Consider the following 23,572-nt stretch of genomic DNA (forward strand, 5'->3'; position numbering starts at 1 on the left):
GAGAAAGGGGAGGGGACAGAGAAGGGAGAGGAGAGGGAAAAGAGGAAGAAAAGAGAGTAGGGGAAGAAGAGAGGGAAGAAGAGAGAGAAGAGGGAAGGGGAAGAAGAGAAAGAGGGAGGGGGAGAGAGGGGAGAAGAAAGAGAAAGGTGTTAGAGAGAAACTGACAGACTAAAAGAGACAGACAGCTCAGGTCACAGAGGACAGAGAGGAAGAGAGAGAGAGAGAGAGAGAGAGAGAGAGAGAGAGACACTAGAAAAAAAAATGAGTGAGAGAGTAAGAAAGAGGGAGGAGGTGAAGGAAGGAGAAAGAGAGAGAGAGAGAGAGAGAGAATCTTCCCACTTATGTCACCCTGGCAACTGATACATTTAAACATTACTTGTAAATCAATGAATACTTCCAGTTAGAGTACTATTACATGAGGCGGTGAAAAGGTAGAACACATGAATGGAAGACCAGAAGATATCACTTGGACATGTTGACCGTTTAGAGATTAGCAACATTGCACAGAAGGTGTTGGGTAAAATAAAATAAAATAAATGGAAGAAAAGTACCTCTACTTAGAACCAAGTCAAAGTACAATGTGAAGGTAAGTAGTAGTAATTTTGTTTTTTTATATATATATATTCTTTAGATGTTTTAATATCATAAAAAAATCTTATGTGCTTACCAATAATTCAGGTGCCAATACATGATGGAATGGTGGGGGGGGGGGCAGGGATCAAACAAAATGATCACAAGGAACATCTAGTTGGTTATTTGCAATAAATAACCAACTTTCATTCAATCACATATGACTTTAAAAAGAAAGTTAAAAGGGAAGGGTAATGTGGTCTCACCCCAATTCTAAGAAAAAAAAAATCATGGCTGAAGGGACGATCATAGGTATACTTGAATAGAGATGACCTGGGAGTAAACAACAAAACAGAAACCATAAAGTAAGAAGTAGTGAACTTCATAAGAATTATATGTATCTTCTACTTGCTTTAGTCATTGGACTGCAGCCATGCTAAGCACCACCTTAAAGGATTTTAGCTGAATTAATTGATCCTAATACTTTTCAAGTTTGGTACTTATTCTATTGGTCTTTTTTTTTTTAACTGCTAAGTTATGGGAATGTAATTAAACAATTCAACAATGGTTAATTAGTGGTGGTGGTGGGTCCAAACACACATTCATGTATTTCATGGACTTCTACACAGATTCTGCTACCAAATTCACATATGAGGAATTTGTCATTTTGGAGCTATTATAGAAAACACTTGCCCAGAGTGCTGTGCAGTTGCAAAATGAGATACTTAATCATACAACCAACATTTAGATCAGCTTCATCATGCTTCTATGGGTTGGATGGGTCCTTTCTTACACAGCATCTCATCATTTGTTGCATTACTTTGATACCATTGTGAGGAACAACATCCTGGGATGAGCACTCATCATTTAGGTCTTTCGAAGGCTTCCTCTTTCAGTTTTCCTCAAACTTCTTTATGCACCTAACTTCATATTTATCACATATCAATATAATTGTCTCTTGTACACTATACTTGATTCCCTTTTATTCCCAATTTTCCTCTCAGCTCATCTCTTCCACATTGCTCGTGCCCATTAACATTAGACATGAAGCAGAGCATAATTGCTTAATTTCCATTCAGCCATCACACTGTGTACACAAGTAACATGTTCTACCCTTTGCTTGAAGAGAGATTCCCCTTGTTGCTAGCAGAGGTAATATCTCCTTGAAACTTTTAAATCCTTTAGCATTTAAACCAGGTATACCCTGTCCAAAATTCGCTACCTGTTTTATGTTCAAACTGTCCAGATCTGGCCTCTCGACCCGACATAAGATTGTCATTGTAAAAAATATACAATCAGGACAAAGTGGTGAGAAAGGATCTAAGGGGATAACAGAGGGCTGAGATTCCTGGCAGTTTGCTGTGCTTGAAAAGACACATCAAGCTAAATAAAAGCGTAGTTGCCCTTGTATAGAGGCTCATCCCCTGCAAGCTGAACATCCCTAAACTCTCTCCAGCTGAGCATCCTTAAACTTATGGGTTTGTAAATGCTGGTGCCGCATAAAAAGCACAAGCACCAGTGCTGTATAAAAGCACCCAGTACACTCTGTGAAGTGGTTGGCATTAAAAATGGGCATCCAACCACAGAAATTATGTGAAAACAGACATGGGGCTTGAACAGCCTTTCAGCTGGTCAGCTCCTGTCAAACCATCCAGCCCATGCCATCATGGAAATTGGACGTTAAATGATGATGATGATGATGTCATTGAAATCTCTAAGCAACAAGATAATGCATGATTAATTCAAATCAATGTGAATAAATAAACATTACATTTGACAAAATAATGTGAATGCTAGAGGGTTTAAATTCTGTTCTTATTCTGGTTATATACTCTCAGGGTACCCTCCTCCACAAGTGATTAGATCACCTTGGTAACAAAAGCTTCCTTCCATGGAGCACCAGTACCTTCAATTCTAAATGTTTTCATGTCTGTAACTAAGTTTTCCGTAAACTCTGCTTTAACTAGGTTGTCAGCGTATTAAAATTCCTAGATTTTATGCCTTGGAGAACTGTAAAAGGGGACTGATGATTAAACCTTGATGAATAATTGCATTTTTGTACATGACTAGTGATGCTATCATAAAGTATCCATCTACTTCTAGTTTGCTCAAAGAACACCCAAACTAGAGATCTTGGTACTTTTTCAAAGGCATTCTCCAGATCAACAAATGCTAGGAACAGAGGCTTACACTAAGCTAAAAACTTCTCTTACAACTATCCCACTATGAAACAAACATCAGCAATAACCCAACCTAATAAAAACTAGAATTGCATCTCATCTAAGCTCATTCTCTGCCAAATCAATTGAGCTTAAACTGTCTGTTACTAGCACTACCCATGGAAATTCCAATTATTTTGATAACTATAAAATTGTTGGATGTTTATAGAAAATCAAATATAGAATTTCTTTCGAAATGATATTTTTGCTAAAGTATTTGATTCTTAGCTTTACGTGCAGTTGTAAAAGACAACAGACAGTGCTGAAGCAAACAGGAAAGAAAATTTGAAGTAAATGCTTTAATTTTAACTATGGAATGACATTTTAACTGCCAAATGTACCACTGGTGGTTCATTGCACACTACACACAACCACCATATGTGTTGCTGGCAGTACATTTTTATAATCTGAGAGAATATTTCATCCTGTATCTTTGACATGGTTTCAAAGATATTTAGATAATTATGGGATATTGTGAAAATGAAAAAAATTACATTTCCTTGCATGAAGTATGTGGCATCACTGGTGAGTTCTAGTGACAGACCGTGGTGGTTAACATGTTAATATCAGTGTACTACAGTAGGACTCCATTAGTTGTTGTTGTTGGCACTCCGTCGCTTATGACGTCGAGGGTTCCAGTTGATCCGATCAACGGAACAGCCTGTTCGTGAAATTACAGTGCAAGTGGCTGAGCACTCCACAGACACGTGTACCCTTAACGTAGTTCTCGGGGATATTCAGCATGACACAGTGTGACAAGGCTGACTCTTTGAATTACAGGCACAACAGAAACAGGAAGTAAGAGTGACAGAAAGTTGTGGTGGAAGAGTACAGCAGGGTCCGCCGCCATCCCCAGCCAGAGCCTCATGGAGCTTTAGGTGTTTTCGCTCAATAAACTCTCACAACGCCCAGTCTGGGAATCGAAACTGCGATCCTATGACTGCGAGTCCGCTGCCCTAACCACTGGGCCATTGCGCCTCCACACTCCATTAGTAATGCTTTAGCAAACCTTAGTTTACTGTTATATATCCTTATTTTCATACCAGAGGAAAGCACATATGGTATGACATAAAAGCCACACACCCAGTGAATGACATACAATGGTTGTCCATCTAATTATGGATTCTAACATAAAAAAAATATCAGTAACATAATACACAATTCAAGACATCTATTTCCTAGTCTTATGAATAATATAGTATAAATGTTGTGTATAAAATAGATTAGGAGTTAGATTTTATCCCATAATTTATGGGATACAATGGATGTGTATACATATCATTGTTTAAATGTCCATTTTCCATATTTGCATGGGTCAGGCAAAAAGGTATTGAGACAGATTTTTCTATGGCCAGATGCATTTTCTGTTGCCAGCTCACACTTGTTTTCAGTTAAAGTAATATTTCCTCTCATCCTTCAATGTACAGCTTAACATCCAGACACAATTTCATGAAGGATTGTGGACAAACAATATTATTTGTGCAACAGTGACTTGTTTTCAATTAACACATGTCAAGACATAGTAAACACTCATTCACACATACAAGCATGCATGTGCAGACACACAAGTGCTTCTTCTAGTTTCCATCTAGAAAATTTCATTCACAAGGCATTAGTCTGCCCTAAACTATAGTAGAAGACATCAGCTGACAATGCCCACTCAATGGGAATGAATCTTAAACAGAGTGGGGCTCCAAAGCAAATTTTTAATCACATGGTCATCCCTGTGCTATGTATATCTATCTATCTATCCATCTATCTATATTTGCTGGTTTTAGTCATGCTAGAGTATCAACTTTAACCCTTTAGCATTCAGATTACTCTGTCAAATTTAATGCTTATTTATTCGTATTGTCTTCAATTAATCCAGTATTATCATGTGGCTTAGGGATTTTAATGATGTGATTGTTTATTTTCAGAATAACATTGTAGGGTAGGTGTGAGAGGATGGATATAGTCAGTTTGAATATAAAACAAGTAGAATATTTGGGTTGAATATGGCCTGTTTAAATGCAGGGTTAACTGGTTTCAGTTATGCTGTTGTACCACCTTCAGAGGATTTAATTAATCATACTGTCTTGAATATTTAACCCAATTGTCACCACTTTTAGAAGTTTGTAAGTGTGTCTGGTAGTTGAGTGTGTGACGCTTGGCTAAATTAAATCTTCTTTCGGTACGGACAGTTGGTCCAAAACAAAACAACATGGAGGCGTCAGAATGGATAACTGATGTTAAATGATGACTTCTACACATGTAAATTTGTGCAAATGCACGCGCGCACACACACACATTTAAGAGTTTTAAATGCTTAACAAATAAGTCAGCCAGTGAAACTTTGAAGTTAGTCGATAAAATAATATACAAGTTATTATCAAAGCAAACAATTTTCTTTATGAAGAAAGTGACATTGATTTTAACATACTGATATGTTTGAGCAATAGGCTCTTAGACATGACAATATATATATCAGACAGCTAGGTGCAATTCTCTAGCTCACCAGCTTCTGTCAAACCATCCAACAATCCATGCCAGCATGGAAAACACATTAAATGGTCATGATATATATATATGTGTGTGTGTAGGTGTGTGTGTGTTTACACATATACACACATGTATATACATACATACATACACCTCTGCATGTGGTATGTTTGAATTTATAACTAACTATACAGTTAGTGGGTCAAGTACCTAGATCTCACAGTCATTGGAAACACATGCTTTCACACCATAGGAAAAAAACAATGAAAACATCTAACCATTTTTTATTCTTTTACTTGTTTCAGTCATTTGACTGCAGCCATGCTGGTGCACAGTCTTTAGTTGAACAAATGGAACCCAAGACTTATTTTTTGTAAGCCTAGCAATTATTCTATCAGCCCCTTTTACCGAACTGCTTAGTTACGGGGACAAACACACCAACATCGGTTGTTAAGTGATGGTGAGGTGGGGGGGACAAATACAAACATACATGATAAGCTTCTTTCAGCTTCCGTCTACCAGATTCACTCATAAGCTATAGAAGAAGACACTTGCCCAAGGTGCCATGCAGCGAGACTGAATCCAGAACCATATGGATAGGAAGCAAGCTTCTTACCACAGTCATACCTAGAAAAATTATATGAAGAATATGCTTCATATATGAAGAATATACTCAGAACCACATTCACCACTGCTTAAGTAAGAATGTAACTAATGAAACAAAGCTTTTGAAAAGCATTTCAGTTTGTGACCTTCCAGTATTTCAGCCTTAAAACTTGTGCTCCTCAAAAACCATGCGTTTGTCTACTGATAGTTAGTGGCTGTGTGGTAAGTAGCTTGCTTGCCAACCACATGGTTCCGGGTTCAGTCCCACTGCATGGCACCTTGGGCAAGTGTCTTTTACTATAGCCTCAGGCCGACCAAGGCCTTGTGAGTGGATTTTGTAGATGGAAACTGAAAGAAGCCTGTCGTATAAATGTATATATATGTGTGTGTGTTTGCGTGTCCCCCCAACATCGCTTGACAACTGATGCTGGTGTGTTTACGTCCCCGTAACTTAGTGGCTCGGCAAAAGAGACCAATAGAATAAGTACCAGGCTTACAATGAATAAGTCCTGGGGTCGATTTGCTCGACAAAAGGTGGTGCTCCAGCTTGGCCACAGTCAAATGACTGAAACATGTAAAAGAGTAAAGGCCATAACTTCAGATATATGGTACTTCAGCAAAGAGAACAGTTGTGCTGAAGACCAGCTCATCATAACTGCTCCCACATATACATCTGTGTGCATTTAAAAGTGTGGAAGCTATAGAAATGGGGATATTTCATTATTACAAATGTATTTGATACCCCAGCTACCACAGTGTAAAGGTTTACTGCCTGTGGTTCCAAGAAGCTCCTGTCATTTGAGACAAAAATCATATGATCTAGGTTTAAGTAGGAGAAATTTATGCAGCAATTATTCTGGATTGTCTATATCCAGTATCAAGGCATGGCTAAGATGGTTGAAGAGGAGACTTGATGCAGGAGTCTGATAGAAATTTGACAGAAGTTGCTGAAAGGGCTTCGCTTCAATTTTTCTGTCAGACCAGTTTCCCTTAGCCTTATTCTATCCCTAGCACTCAAGACAGTGAAACTATCTGACCCTTAGCTGAATGTTTGACAGTAATAATCATGTGCCAATCTTGTTTGCAAGGTATGAGGAGGGAGCCATTTGAATTTAAAGTTTTCTATTTCCTAGCTAGCATTCGGAAGGGCATCTAGCTGTAGTAACCATGCCATATCAGAGTGGAACATGGTGCAGCTCCCCAGCTTACCAGTTTTCAGTCAAACCATCCAACCCATACCAGCATGGAAAATGGATGTTAAATGATGATGATGATGATGATCTGACAAGAAGATTGGTCTAAGGGCCATCACTTCCAGTGGTCTTACTGCATGATTGGTTAACAACTCAAGTATTTTTATGTCTCTACATATAAAGCATAATGCCAACATATTTTAATGTTATATAGAGTAAAATCATTCTACCAGAGTCCAAGGAAATTGGTTATAGTCACCAGCAATTTAATCAATAGCAAAGTTTGATATGTTTAATTGCTTTGAGAAGGAAGATAGAGAAAGGGTTTGTTATCTTCCTTACTCTCAGATAAAGGACAGGAATTAAAAAAAAAAATCAGAATCAAGCTTGATAACTTAAGAGGTGGCTGTTGTTTAGCACCATCAAGAATACCTAATGTTATAAATACTCCAGTTGTGCTCATACTGTCTTTTACTCAGTTTATCAAAGACTACATTATTGAATGCCTTTTTATCTAAGCTTTCTAGAAGGTAGGAAGTGATTTAGGGAGATTTAGCTGCAGGGGTGGCTACATATGTATAGGAATGAATTGTGGATATGTACTTGTTATATAAGTCAGTGAATTAACTAATCCTTCTCCTTTGTGTCTAAGACAAAAGAAACATCCTTCTTTTAATAATAATTATAATAATGCCCATATGATGTAACACTTTTAGCAGTTAAGCAGTGTTTCATAAAAAGAATGGCTTTTAATTCTATGTAAGCTCATTAATAGCTAGCCTAGTAAATTCCTTAGATGGGACCAGTCAGGCAGCACTGGCAACGAAAGCAATATTTACTAAGCAAGTGAGCAGTATTATACAAAGAAATAATTAGACGTAAAATATTAAAATTATTAGAATTGGGAATCAAATGTGAAAATACTATTAAGGGGTTAGCAGAAAACTGTCTGGAGAGCGGTCTTTCTGCTAGTATATATAAATCAGTCAGTAGCTCATGTATCCAAAAAGAAGCTAGAACACTAATACTTCGGTTGCTTGTTATGGCTGGTCAGAGATTGACCATTGGTTTCACACCTACAAAGCTCTGAACTGTTTAATTGGATGAACCTTGCCCTTCCTCTCTCCAATTGTAGAGAGGTTATGTACCTCCAGTCAATGAGTCTGACAAGCTACAATACAATTAAGCACTTTATAAGTGCAAAACTAATGATTACTCTCTGACTGGCCATAACAAACAACCTAAGTATATATATATATATATATATATATATATATATATATATATATAAGCAAGCAGAAAATGGAGAAAACTTTTGATCAACAAACAAATTGACTACCACCAGTTATTTTTTAATACAAAAACTTAACATTGCTAACAGCCATTTCTGCTGCCTATGTCAGTCAGTGCTGCCATAGAAAATTATGAGAATAATATTTGACATCTTTTATAGCACATCTGATCTGGTACATGTAGCTTTATCAGATTGAATACAAATATATAAGAGAAGAGAGAAAACGAAAGAACAGGGCCTTTTTATATAGGCCGATGCCAGTGCTGCCTTGACTGGCTTCCGTGTCAGTGGCATGTAAAAAGCACCAACTGATCACGGCCGTTGCCAGCCTCCTCTGGCCCCTGTGCCAGTGGCACGTAAAAAGCACCCACTACACTCATGGAGTGGTTGGCATTAGGAAGGGCATCCAGCTGTAGAAACACTGCCAGATCAGACTGGAGCGTGGTGCAGCCTCCTGGCTTCCCAGACCCCACTGGAACCGTCCAACCCATGCTAGCATGGAAAACGGACGTTAAACGATGATGATGATGATGATGATATATATAAATCAAAGGTAAAAAACAACAAAAGGAAATCGTCAAAACATAATGAGCAGGAAAAGGCCGATAGCACAACAATGGCAAACAAGACAAAGCAAGATACACAAATCATTCGCAGCCAATTGATTCTTCAGTCAGGGTCTAGAATGTCCACATACTGTCACCCAATCCTTTCTGATACTACTTGAAACCAGTTGGGCCAAGGGCTTAAGCTGAGGGCATTAAGCCCCTGACAAGGCAAACGAATGTACATATACAAACAAACATATATAAAATCAATTTCCATGCTTGCACGATTTGGATGTCTTGACAGGCTTTGGCAAGCTTGCAAGGCTGTACTGAGCTCTAGTGTCAGCTAAAGCTTCTACAAACGGATGCCTTTCCTAAGACAAACTATGTCACAGTGTGTACTAAGTACTTTTTTGTGCCACCAACACTTGTGAGGTAGCTAAATAACTTGCAAGACAAAAAGAACATGCTAAGGGGGAATGGGAAGTATTTGAGAGGGGAAAGTGGGTTTACGTCATGTGTTGAAAGGCTAAAGTATGATGGTACAGAGGAGATACTGGCTACCACACTTTATATAGGAGGGAGGGAGAAGTTGGGAAAGAAATAAAGACGGTTGAGTGCCAGAGCAAACTCTCAACGTACAAGATGAGAATAGGATAGGATACAATGGGTAAGGAGAAGAGGAGGGAGAGGGTCCTTTCATAAGAATGTGAAGTGGGAGTAAGAGATGGACAGAAATGAACCCTGTTTGGTCACCAAAGCAAATTCACAGGTTATTAAGTCCTACACATTCATTTTAACTGTTCTTTCACAACAATCTATTTCTGGCCTTTCCATCATCATTGTTTACTCTCCTATTCTCCTCGTCAATCCACACATTTTAGGTCAGTAAGTACTCTACAATTATTGAGAACAAAGTACTCAAATCCTGTGTTAATGCCAAGAAGGACTCCACCATGATCCCTCTGCAGTGATAAGTGTGCGAGACAAGTTCTAGTGCTTTTGCCATGGAAAAGCACCCACTTACACGGGTTGGCAATAAACTGAGAATGCACAGGGTTGTAAGGTCCTTTCGGTCCTGACTTGCCGAGAACTATTAAACCTCCCTAGTGTTAACGCATGAGAAAACGCATTCAGTACATTTTGTAAAATGGATGACGATAGGAAGGGTGTCCCTCCGTAGAAGCCAAATCTATGGACGCCCATGGCTCTTAAGAAGAAAAGACAACCTGACGAATCTATGCCAGCAAGCAGAAATAGAATGACATTTCTAAATACATGCACAAAAATGATACACGTGTGTTTATGTAGATATACACACACCGATAGGTGTGTGTATATGCGTGCATATGTATTTATAAATATATATGCCTGTTAATATATACATATCTATTTGTAGGTGTACGTAGAAACGACAACAAAAAGAACAGCACAAAATATTTCAAGCCTTTAAGGAAGTAGTAACTCGTACGATTCCAGAATCAAAAAAAAAATCCTTTACTTATCAGCCAAACAATAATGGTACTAAATGCAAAATGACAAAAGTGCAAGAATTGTCCTAAACTCTAAATAAGTGTCTAAATATATATATTGTATTTTATAAATTATCAAAATTACAAAACCGTATCCCTCTGTATATATTTTTGAACATAAATTTATCGTGCACACAAATCCAAATTCCTCTGTAGTGCAATATACATCTCTCAGCTGGTTGCTAGTTTGCTTTCGCTCGATAATTCCCCCCCCCCACCTATTCATCAAGACCATACCAATATTGTTTTCATAAGCGAATAAAGAACAAAAGCAAGTATATACAATGCCAGAGAGTGAGTGGGGTATACACCTTATTTTTCTTTAAAAAAATAAAAATTGTTTTAATTGATAAATATATATCCATCAAAAATGCCAAAAGCGAGGGTTCACTTATTATTATAATAAAATGGAAATAAAACTGGCATTGTAACAAATACTGTTTTATTCGGAGTAAGTAGTTTATTCAGAGGAATTCTAGCAACACAAAGTTTATTAGCATACAAAGGATGCATAGAAATATATTCCAAAACTTTGAACAAACTGAGAATAGTTTGCCGGGAATAGTTTTCAAATAGTTTTAAGTTTACAAATGGCGAACAACTAAACAGAAAGAAAAAAAAATTACATGTTAAAATTTAAATAACGAATATAGTTGTAAAGTGAAAAAGGTGAAATAAAAAAAAGTAAGAGTTATTAAATGTAAGAATGGTAATAATATAATAACAAAATACATAATTTTCTATTGTTGTTATCAGGGCATTAAGTTTGACTAGTAACGCCAACAGAAATATATTACACACACATACACACACAAATAATAAGCACTTATTCACGCACCGACCTGCAGATCTAAGTATGAGCATGTCCAAACATATCGGACAAGCTTGCCGATGCATAAGAAGGTTGCATGAAGTTATGGTCAATCCTACAGTAAATAACCAATAACCATATATACCTGTGTGAAATACACGTTAGGTGATTTAGACCAATGAAAAGTTTCCTTTCGTACGGAGTACGGCAGCAAATTGGCAGTGTGGTTAAAACATCGAACCGATTCTCAGTGTTCCGTGTTCAAATCTCGCTGTAATCAACTGTGTCCATTCGTCCTTTCGAAGATGATAAAAATGTGCCAATGCAGGGTGGTGGATTGGCAGAGCTGTTAGGTCATATGCGATACGTTATGGTATTTGTGTCAGTTCTTTATGTTCAGAGTTCAAATCCTGCTCTGACCTATTAGAGTGGTTGTCTTAACTCATCGTCCGGTTTAACACCATTAGCTAGTGTATCTTTACCTGTGTATCTTTAGTGGTGTCCATTCTGTTACAAGCGTTCCGGTCAGGTCTCCGGTCTGAGGATAACTCTCCCTTCCCTTTTAACTTTGTGAATGTTGTGAGCATTGCTAGCTTTCCTGACTTTTAAAAAACGAAAATAAAGGAAAGAAATATTCATAGTAGAATCGCCAGAGCGCAGTGTCGTCTCAAAACACTGGGCAGTTGTCCAGGGGTGTCATGGGCCTAGGGGCCCAATTATGATTTATTTATGTCGTGGCTTGCCATTAATAAATAATTACAGTAGAGCCCAGTGCATTGATTTGCCTAGGGAGCCTATAATGCTGTTATGTCGGCCCTACTTGAGCGGAGAACATACTTAGTTACGGTCCCTTACAACTTTAAATCCCACTGAGGCCAACTTTGCCATACATATTCCAGGGGCCAATAAAATAAAGTACCAGTCAATTTACTGGCTACTCGCCCAAAATTTTATGTCCTTGTGCTAATCTCAGAAAACATCTATTAACATAAGCCGGAAAAACCAAACTAACAAAAGAATTAGTGATACAAGTGAAATAATTTGTAAGATTTTAATGAAATTTACAAGTATGATTAGCAAAGCACGAAAATAAAATAGAGTGAAAATACATTTTCTCTCGGAAATGACATGTATTTCAGATATGAACGAGGTTCGCGCGAGATCGCTCTTTGATTGGTTGATAGATTCTTGCTTCGAAATTCAAAATCGTTTACTTGAATGTGGACAGACTTGTCAGTAAAGTTGGCACCACCACCACCTGACTTCCTGGTGCACTTGTTCTATAAACTACATCATTATTGCTGTGGTCAACATTTATTCTGCACATTGTTACATTACTCTATGCAAATGCAGCTATTTATTATTCGTAAGTTGGCCAATTGTTGCTTACTACTTTAAAAGTACAAATATATATATATCTGTGTATAATGCATTGTTTATATATTTTATGTTTACTTCTCAGTTTCCTTTCAATAACAAACAGAACGTCAAACGATTAGATTCTAATAGTCGGTAACTGAATTAATAAAATTTCATCTGAAAGAGTTATTTATGCCATAATTATCTAACTGATGAGAATTTCAAGAGCGATAGAAGAATTTAAACTAAATCAGCTGATACGTTGTCAAATTAATCGTCGTTAGAATTAAATGACAGTTTTTATTTTTCCTTTGATTGGTACAGATTTTAAAGTTTACGTGTGTAGGAGTGGCTGCATTTCTATATAGTTTTGTTACTTCGACACATTAAAATTTGACCATCTGGCTTGATTTTTTTTACCGTGGAAAAAGATCGGTAGACGTATTTTAGTTTGATTTACTCTCTACTTTCTTAATTTATGTTATTTGAATAATGCTCGTGAAATACATTGTACTACATTGGGGTCACGTTTTGAAAAAGTAGGTGTTTAAATATGGGTTATCGCTAAATCAAGTTGAATACTTAAAGCTTAAATCAGCTACAGTTTTTCTATAACAATTTTTTACTTGCCTTTTTTTCTTTACGTGTACAGTAATTTATCCATCACTAAAATTATAGCGTTAATTATCTTTTTTTACTACACCAAATATGTTACTATCCATTATGCAACTGATTATCAAGTTCGATTGCTACGCAGAGCGGAAAAAAGAAATGACCCCCACCCAAAAGCTGAAGTTTCGAACTACAGGCCGTTCAATTTTCAGATTTCGTGTTTCAACCCATATTGATTTATATTTCAGTTAGCTGTCTGGCACTTTAATCGCACAGGCGATGTGCCATTAAAATAGCAGTTCACATAATGAGTTTAAAAAACTGATTATAACACTGCAAGTATTATATAAAACTATTCACTTATTCCAAAACTGACTGAAATAAAATTTGCCAGAACATTCAGATAGGAAAGACTAGCACTCAATACCAGATCTATACTCATTCTTGTTTTTTTATTAATGAGGCTGGTTTTTTTATTAATGATTCTGGGCGGAGACATGTCTACCTTGTAGCTTATAGATAATTTACATTTAATTTACATTATCTATCTATCTATCTATCTATCTATCTATCTATCTATCTATCTATCTATATCAAAATAAGCAACAAGGATATCCAAAGTTAATGCAGTACGATCGTTTCATGCGACACCATTTATTTAAGCAATGTGAACATTACATCAAATGTAAAATGCAGAGCAATCCTCAGCTGCACAAAGATATAGAAATTTACTGAAATTACATTTCAACAGAAGGACATATTTTTATAACTACATTTAAGCTCTCCAAGTAGAAAGGAAGAATACAAAATACCATTTTGACTTAACCAGACCATACAGGCTAGTGAATAATTCTAAACAGATTTTTAACTGTCACTGATTTTATTTGTTTCTTTTTTGTTTCTGATTTATGGATCATCTTATCAAACCTAGTGATAAGTACCATATTCACCTTGAATCTGAATTATATATCTATCTATATATATATATATATATATACATGTATAATTAATATTTAATTTGTATTCAATATATATATGGCATTTTGGGCAAGTGGCTTCTACTGTAGCTGCAGGCCAACCAAAGTAAGTGGATTTGGTAGATGGAAACTGAAAGAAGCCCTTCGTATATATATATATATATATATATATATATCTATGTATATGTGTGTGTTTGTGTGTCTGCATTTGCCGGCCCCTCCCCCATCGCTTGACACCAGTGTTGGTGTGTTTACGTCCCTGTAACTTAGCAGTTCAGCAAAAGAGGTGGTGCTCCAGTATGGCTGCAGTCAAATGACTGCAACAAATAAAAGAATATAAAATTTATCTTTTATTTGTTTCAAGATTGCAGTCATGCTGGGGCACCACCTTGAATAATTTGTAAAATGGATAGGCCCTAATAATTTTTTTAAAGCTTGGGACTTTATCTGTCTTTTTTCCAAACCTCTAAGTTATGAGGATGTAAACACACCAACACCGGTTGTCATGTGGTGGGGGAGGACACAGGCACACACACACACACACACACACACACATATGACGGGTTTCTTTCAGTTTCAGCCTACCAAATCCACTCACAAAGCTTTGATCGACTTGAGATGGAGGTGACATGCAGTAGGATTGAACCCAGAACCATGTGGTTGGGAAGCAAGCTTCTGACCACACAGCCACGACTGCACCTCTCTTTCTCTCTCTCTATCTCATCATCGTCGTTTAATGTCTGCTTTCCATGCTGGCATGGGTTGGATGGTTTGACTGAGGGCTTGCGAGCCAGAAGGCTGCACCAGGCTCCAATGTTTCTACAGCTCCAATGTTTCTGGCAATGTTTTACAACTGGATGCCCTTCCTAACGCCAACCACTCTGAGAGTGTAGTGGGATGCAAAAAGCATTGTGTTTATTGGCTATCTTCAAAAGTGCCACACCATCAACAGAAAGTACTATGTCAGCTTGCTGAATCAGTTATGAAAGGCTGTGAAGACCAAACGTCCAGAATAACTGACAAAAGGGATCTTGTTTCATCAGGACAATAGTCCAGCACACAAGTCATTGGTTTCAGTGGCTGCTGTGTGTGACTGGATTTGACCACCATTCCTATTCTCCTGATTTGGTGCTATCTGAATCTGTCTATCAGCTGTTCCCTAACATTAAAAAGTACTTGGCTGGGAATCAGTATTGCAGTGATGATGACGTCATATCCGTTGTTGATAACTTTTTTGACTAACAGGAAGAAAGCTTCTTCACCAATGGAATCCAAGCACTAAAACAATGATGAAAGAAGTGTGTTGGCCACAAAGGGGACTATGTTGAAAAATAAAACTCATTTGATCACATTCCATGAGAGTATCTTGATCAGCCTATGAACTTTTCAGCCGACCATGAAAAATCAAAAAGTAGAAAGAATATTTGATTATTATACATTTTCTTATATTTTGAAAATTCTCTAGACCAGGAGTTTTCAAACTGTGGTCTGCGGACCACAGGGTGTCCGCAAGGACAAGACAGGGGTTCCGTGGACAGCAAATACTTTTTATGGGCAATTTGATTTTATATATGTTTTTTAATCGAAATCTTTTAATTGACAATAAATCTATTTGTTAAATACTGTTAAATAAATAAATGTAAAAATATATGTTGTTTTAAGCAAATATTTATGTATAAATTTTATAAGGGGGTCCGGTCCCTAAGGTAAAGCCTGAAATATAAAGGGGTTCGCAAGTCAAAAAGTTTGAAAACCCCTGCTCTAGACTATATTGAACACATTGTTGTTTATCTAAAAAAAGAAAAAACTTTGGAAGCTAGCGTTAAAGCTCTGCAGTTCTGTATTATTGCAAAACTTGAATGAATGTAATAGAAATTGAATATTTGTACCATAGCAGCAAAGTTGTAAAAGCTGAAAAAAAAGAAAGAATTTTTTTCATATGAATAATCAATTTTGCATCTCATGCTATGGTGTATATATGTATATAGGCATAAATATACAGATAAATATTATTACATTAAAGCTCTTTAAGTTTTCACCTCTTCGTGTTTGCACCAGCAAATTGTTTTTGTTCCATACTCATCAACATTTGTTTGAACTGGCTGCCATTTCAATCAATCAATCAATTATTCAATATTTATCTCACGCTACTGGGATAAATAGTCAACTGAATAACTTCTTATGATTAGCCCTATTGGTTTCAGCAGTGTCTCTTCTTCCAAACTATAACAACTATATAATTTGATCTAATCACTACAAATGAACAAAGGACTCATCTGTTACAAAGTGCTTCATATGTCTGGCCGTAGGAAAATATTACCTTGCTTTGAAACAAGTGAGGGCTGGTGACAAGAAAAGTTTCCAGCTATAGAAAATATGCTTCAATAAACTCCATCCAACCCATGCAAGCTTGGAAATGTGGACATTACAACTACGATGATGATGATGACGACGACAAAGAGACATGAGCTTTGAATGTGGAGGACCTGCAGAGACTTAAGAGAAATGGGTTTTGTATATACAAGTTAAATGAAAGGCAGAGTTTAGTAAGCTGCTAGGCATTAACAGTATAATGATGATAATGATATGTATCAGAAAAGGGATGATTGATTTGCATTGAAACATGGACAGTAAGTGTGATTGTCAGATTGAGTGCATGTAAATCAACTGGGTTTCAAAGGCAGTATCGAATGTATAAAGGAAAACAGGTAATATTAACGATAAAGAGATGTGAACGATAATGTTCTATGGACAGGTACTCTTTTTCATATTGCAATTAGTGAACAATGGTGCAGTTGGTTACAGGTTTCCAACGGACCAGTCTCTGATTCATTACATTTCTGATGGCATGAGTATCTGTTCATCATCATCATCATCATTCAACATCTATGTTTTTAACCAGGTATAGGTTAGACAGAATTCTGACTGATACTGAGGCGGATTTTCTATGGCCAGATGCTCTTTCTGTTGCCAACCCCATCTGTTTCCAAGTAAGGTGTCTAGCTATTTCCCCATAGCCAGACAGGCTTCCTATGCTAGACTGAAAATGAATAACATTACTTGCATGATGATGACGCTTGATTACAATCTCCATGTGATCTCAAGACAAGGGTTCACACACACACACACACAAACACACAAACACACACACACACACACACACACACACACACACACACACACATTTATATGACAGGCGTCTTGCAGTTTCCATCTCTCAAATCCATTCATAAGGCCCAAGACTATAGTAGAAGACATTTGCCCAAGATACCTTGCAGTGGAACTGAACCCTAGACCACATGGTTGGGAAACAAGCTTCTCGACCACACAGCCATGCTTGTGCCTATATCTGTAACTAGATGCAACACAAATATTTCAAGGTATTTCATTTGTAAAGCACTGGTTTTGCAGTTTTCTCGCTGATGTTTATATATTTCACCAATATACATCAGTGAAAGGTATACACTTACATGCACATATATATGACAGGCTTCCATGCAGTTTCTCTCAAATTCCACTCACCAGGTACTGGCTAACCTGAAGTTTTAGAAGATAACACCTTTTTAAAAGGCCACAAAGTGGAAGATGTCAAACCTGGAACTTCTTAAACGCAAGGTTATGTTTGCATCCAGAGAGTAAATGATTTGGGAGAAACAACAAGCCTTGCTTAAGCCTTAAGCAGTCAAGCCTTACAGGAGAAAGCTGTTGTGTTCCATCTTCCTTTCCCCCACCTCCCCTTGGTCCCTACTTTGGCAGCTGGTTGCTATCATGCCATCAACACTCGAGTCCTCCTGAGTCACACATCTGTCCTCTTATCACCATCCGTGTTGTGTCCTGCCCCACTCCAACCCTGCAGTCCAATTCTAACTACTACATTCAGCTTTCATTTCCCAGAATGTTGGCTTTCAGGAATTCCCTCTCTGTGCATGTTTCTAAAGGGACATTAACTGTGTCAGCTTCATCTGGCTGAAATGGCTTGCCTACAAAGACAGTAGGTTTGGCCTTTTCCTCTAGCATAATCTAACAGTAAAACAAAAAAAAAAAATCCCTTGACTGCACAATGAAATAAGCACAATCCCCCTTTTGATATCAAAATAATGGGTGAATGATCTGCAGTTTGGTGATTTAAAATATACTGGTATTAAAATTTTGGCTTAAGCAGATGAATGACTGATTATAATTATTAATAAGCGATGTTACTAGCCCTTCCCTTTCAGCTGTAGTTTTTTATTTATTTATTTTCACTCATTTTCAGTCATTGTACTGTGCCCTTTCTGGAATACTGCTTTTTTAAGGGTTTTAGCCACTCATATTGACCCTAGTATATATTTCAGTCTGATACTTATTTTATCAATCACTATTTATCAAATGGCTAAGTTACAGTTTAGACATGGCACCAGTTATTACTCTGGTAATTATAAACATACACCCGTTGGTTTCCTTATTGTTTTCATCTTCCAAATTCTACTCTAATAATATTGGTCACTCAAGACTGTAGCAGAAGATGCTTGTCCCAAAGTACTGCACACTGGAATCAAACCTGGTCCTATGTGGGTGTGATGGATTAAATTGAAATCTTTTGTCAGTCATATCGAGTTATTATTATTACATGACTGGTTAGAATATTAAATAGTTGTCTGATATCATTGTTAAAGCTATTGTCATATGTAATCCCTGCTTTTTCATCCCTTCTCCAGTCCCCTAATCTCTATGGCACACCTTCAATATATTTGTGAGTATTGATTTCTTTGACCAAGTACACTGCAAATTTTTTTTTATAAGGGTGTGAGCTGTTATGAATACAATGAACTCTTACTTATTTTATTGATCCCATCAGGATTTTTAATTGAAAACCTAGAAGGACAAAACTAACTGCAACATTATATTACTTCCCATTCCCTGCAGTCTTTGTTACTTCACCAACTCTATTTATTTATAAATATAAAATACCAAGCATTAATTACTCACTTCAATGCACCATTTTGTACAGGCATAGAAATATTTCTGTTCTTTATTCCATTTGCTGGTAGCCATTTACTTCCCTATTGATTGTTGTATCATTTTTCCCTCTGGATTAAGTTATGGTTGCTTATGTTGTCTTACATTTTTATGTAATACTGGCTTTTGTTTGTCTTGTATTTTCTTGCAGATTCACAGATACATGAACAATAAGGACCAACAGAACAACCCCATTTAAATTTATATATAAAAATTCTTATTTTTGGATACTATCTGGCCCCTAAATCACTCTGTAGTTAACGTCACCTAACTCACTGCATGAGAACCGTGCTTAGACTTGTTTCTGTTGTCCTCTTCCTTTGCTCCCCTTTCTTTTATATTCAGGACTTGTTAGAGGGAACTGCTGTCAGTTTACTTTGAAGTGGGACAAAGCAGATGCAGTTTAGTATTTTTTTATTTTATTATTTCATAAGTTATTCTTTGACCGAAGTTCTATTCATGAGTAATGATTATTGTTGTTGTTTTTGTTTAGCACAAACTCTGCTCTGGCTGAATAGTCTTATAACTACAAGCATTCCATCCTTGCCTATCCTTTCTTCTTGAAGTGATTGCATATCTAGGACTACACTATCAAATATGTCCCTCTCTTGTCAGGACAGCTGGCTATGATAGGGAAGTTTGGCTGCTATCTCTGGTAGATAGAGCAATCATGTAATAGGCTCCTACCATAAATAATGGCTTTAATATATTAGAATAAAAATCAGATTGTACATTAGTAAGTATTCTAAGTACCATTTCAGTTCTTGGTATCTAGTCATGGGGATTTGATTAAATACAGTACCCTGTATTTTTTAAAGCTGACTATTTCATTCACATTTTAGTCTATTTTCTAAAATTTAAAACTGTTATTGTTTCTGATTGTCATCATTGTTTTGCTTACTCTTTTACTCTTTTACTTGTTTCAGTCATTTGTCTGCGGCCATGCTGGAGCACCACCTTTAGTCGAGCAAATTGACTGTAGGACTTATTCTTTGTAAACCTAGTACTTATTTTATTGGTCTCTTTTGCCGAACCGCTAAGTTATGGGGACGTAAACACACCAGAATCAGTTGTCAAGCGGTGTTGGAGGGAACAAACACAGGCACAAACATATACACACACATACATATATATATATATATATATATATACATATATACGACGGGCTTCTTTCAGTTTCCGTCTACCAAATCCATTCACAAGGCTTTGGTCGGCTCGAAGCTATAGTAGAAGACACTTGCCCAAGGTGCCACGCAGTGGGACTGAACCTGGAACCATGTGGTTGGTAAGCAAGCTACTTACCACACAGCCACTCCTGCGCCTGATCAAACATTTATTATAACAGACATCATTGTAGCACTGTTCATTAAGATAAATAACACTGTAAAAGTCTCAATATCACAGGTCTAAAAGACATTGCATAGAAGTATTTCAAGCCAGCTCTGCATAAACCAACATCTAACTTGAAAGTATTCCAAATCTGCTTTGCTCTAGTAGACATTTGGTACGGAAGTGTTCCAAGTCAGATGTTTGAGCTGATATCTAACTTGGATATATTCCAAGTTAGCTCTGCTGCAGCAGACATATTGCAAAGAAGTATTTCAAGTTACCTTTGGCTAGGCATTTTATTCTTTTACTTGTTTCAGTGATTGGACTGTGGCCATGCTGAGGCATGGCCTTGAAGGGTTTTTAGTTGGGTAAATTGGCTTCAATTCTTATGCTTTTTAAGTCTGGTACTTATTCTATCAATTCCTTTTGCTGAATTGCTCTGTCAGAGACATAAATCAACTCTATTTGTCGAGTGGTGGAGGACAAACACTCATTCACACACACACACACACACACACACACATACAACAGGATTCCACACAGTTTCCATTTATCATATTCTCTCATTAGACATTGTTTGGCCAGGAGCTAAAGTAGAAGATGCTTGTCCAAGGTGCTGTGAAGTGGGGCTGAGCCTGAAACCACATGGTTGTGAAGCAAACTTTTAAACCACATAACCATGCCTATAGAAAAATATAAATTATGATGAATTGATGGACTGTAAAGACTAAAAAATCTAACATTTCAGATCTGTCCTTCTTCAGTTTTAATCCCACGGTTGCAAACTGACTATGGTATTAACTCCGAATATGGGCAACTGCCCTAAACATTAGATTTTTCACTGCAGCTAGCAAATCAACTCACTATAACTTATTTTACTCTATAAACTTTTAGGGATTAACACTTGTTGATGCACACCCTCTCTAGTTTCCTTGTATTTTCAGCCTTATCTAATTTATTTTAAAGTCTTTCTTGACAGCTTTAGAATAGTTATTTTGACTAATCAGTTCATGGAGGATGTGTTGTGTCTATAGATATTACAGATCTTCTCAGACTAGTGAGATGGTGGTTCTTGTTTAATCCCAGTTGATCAAGCTGCCATATGTATATCTGGAACTATATTATCTAATGTATAATTTAAGATGTGACTGAGGGAGATTTGACTTCTGTTTCCAGCAGGTTTAGTGACCATGTAGAGATTCATGTTCAGAAGGCTGTATAGGGCCTGCAAGATATATTTTTTTCTTATATTAATTACTTACTGGATGAGGGTCGTTGCTCAGTCTTTGCAAGCCTGCTTGTCTCAGTGAGAGTAATGTGACTGATGTTCATTTTCAGTTTTGTTGAAAAGCTATGGGTTGTGGCTCTGAACAGAAAGGATTTGGGACATGTTTAGTAAGAGGTTTTGTGAGTAAGACAGCACAGTTGGTATACTTGGTGAAAGACATACAGAAGTTATGGGCCCATCAGGTGGATGACACAACCTTTGCACTTGTGGTGTCAGTGGATGAGGAATTAAAGCACTAAGAAATTATTTGTATACTTTGAATTCATTGAGCTGGTGAATTAAGATTGATGTCTTTAATACAAGATAAAATTAAACAGTAAAAAAACTATTGGTGGCTGGAGAAGTTTAGGTGACTAGTAGTGACAGAAGATGAGTCTGGAGACAGAGGCTAATTAGAAGTCTTTGTTGCTGATATCTAGATGTGAGGTGAATGGCATGGGTGATCCAATAGAAGTAATGGGAAGAAGAGAGCCTGGTGGATGAGGTGGTATACAGTTTACAAGCTCAGAGGGACAGAGGCCTTTGTATTAATATGATATTAATATGGTGGAAGAGAAAGATGAAGACATAGTCTGTGAGCTAATGATAATGAACCAGTTAAACCTCAGCATGTCAAGTTTTGATCTATTCTTGACCATTTATTACAGTTTAATCCTTTAGATTTCAGATTTCTCTGTCAAACGTAATACTTATTTATTCACATTGCTTTGAATTAATCATGCATTATTTTGTAGCTTTGAGATTTTGATGAGCTATCTGTTAATTTTTGGAACGATATAAAAGGGTTGGTGTGAGAGGCCAGACCTGGCCATTTTGAGCATAAAACAAATAGAATATATTGGCTGAATATAGCTGGTTTAAATGTTAATGGGTTTAAAATTCAAAGTTACTTTATTGGGTGCTGGCAAGACTATGGTTAAGAAGTTTGCTTCCCAAATATGTGGTCTTATGTTCAGTCCTACTGTTCAGCATGCTGGACAAGTTTTTTCTTCTATGACCCTGGACCAACCAAAGATTTAGGAATGGATTTTATAGATTGAAATTGAAAGAAGCCCATTGTGATGAATGCATGCATACATACATACATACATACATGCATACAAGTATGTGTCTGTGCATGTTTTCTGTTTGCCCATATCTAGACATTGCATGATGGTTGTAAAGGAGCACCATTGTCACACAAGTGAGATTGTTTGTTTCTAGTCTTCCATGAAAAATGTGTCTGGCCATTGGAAATACTGTCTTGCTTGGAAACAAATAAGGTTTGGTGACAGCAAGGGCATGAAGCAGTAAAAGATCTACCTTAGCACATTCTGCCTGACCCATGCAAGCATGGAAAAGCAGACGTAAAATGATGATGATGATAAAAGAAATTAAGTTTGGGTTTTTTCAAAATGAATTATTAACATAGATATACTCACCAATTATTTCATTAATTGGTAACTCTTTTACTCTTTTACTTGTTTCAGTCATTTGACTGTGGCCATGCTGGAGCACCGCCTTTTAGTCGAGCAAATTGACCCAGGACTTATTCTTTGTAAGCCTAGTACTTCTTCTATCGGTCTCTTTTGCCAAACCGCTAAGTTACGGGGACGTAAACACACCAGCATTGATTGTCAAGCAATGTTGGGGGGACAAGCACAGACACACAAGCATATACACACACACATACACATATATATATATATATATACATATATACGACGGGCTTCTTTCAGTTTCCGTTTACCAAATCCACTCACAAGGCTTTGGTTG

General features: G+C 37.0%; 2 protein-coding genes across 5 annotated transcripts in view; one reads left to right on the forward strand and one right to left on the reverse strand.

Annotated features, from left to right (window-relative positions):
- LOC106874409 (uncharacterized) overlaps positions 1-12,201 on the reverse strand; it is a 24,421-nt gene extending 12,220 nt beyond the window's left edge. Inside the window, exon 1 of one of the 3 annotated variants that reach the window (XM_014922153.2) lies at positions 11,400-12,201. Coding sequence is in view for 1 of the 3 variants with exons in the window: in XM_014922138.2 (XP_014777624.1) it covers positions 11,286-11,340 (55 nt within the window). In the remaining 2 variants the exon portion in view is untranslated. Of the gene's footprint in view, positions 1-11,281 lie in introns of all 3 variants that reach the window. The other 2 variants (XM_014922138.2, XM_014922145.2) reach the window with 2 other exon arrangements.
- Positions 358-23,572, forward strand: part of LOC106874394 (serine-rich adhesin for platelets) — a 46,284-nt gene continuing 23,069 nt past the window's right edge. Inside the window, exon 1 of one of the 2 annotated variants that reach the window (XM_014922118.2) lies at positions 358-586. The gene's annotated coding sequence lies outside the window, so the exon portion shown is untranslated. Of the gene's footprint in view, positions 587-12,288; positions 12,621-23,572 lie in introns of those variants that run through there. The other variant, XM_014922126.2, reaches the window with a different exon arrangement.

This window comes from Octopus bimaculoides, chromosome 5 (assembly GCF_001194135.2).
Source record: "Octopus bimaculoides isolate UCB-OBI-ISO-001 chromosome 5, ASM119413v2, whole genome shotgun sequence".
In the NCBI taxonomy this organism is placed as follows: Eukaryota; Metazoa; Mollusca; class Cephalopoda; order Octopoda; family Octopodidae; genus Octopus; species Octopus bimaculoides.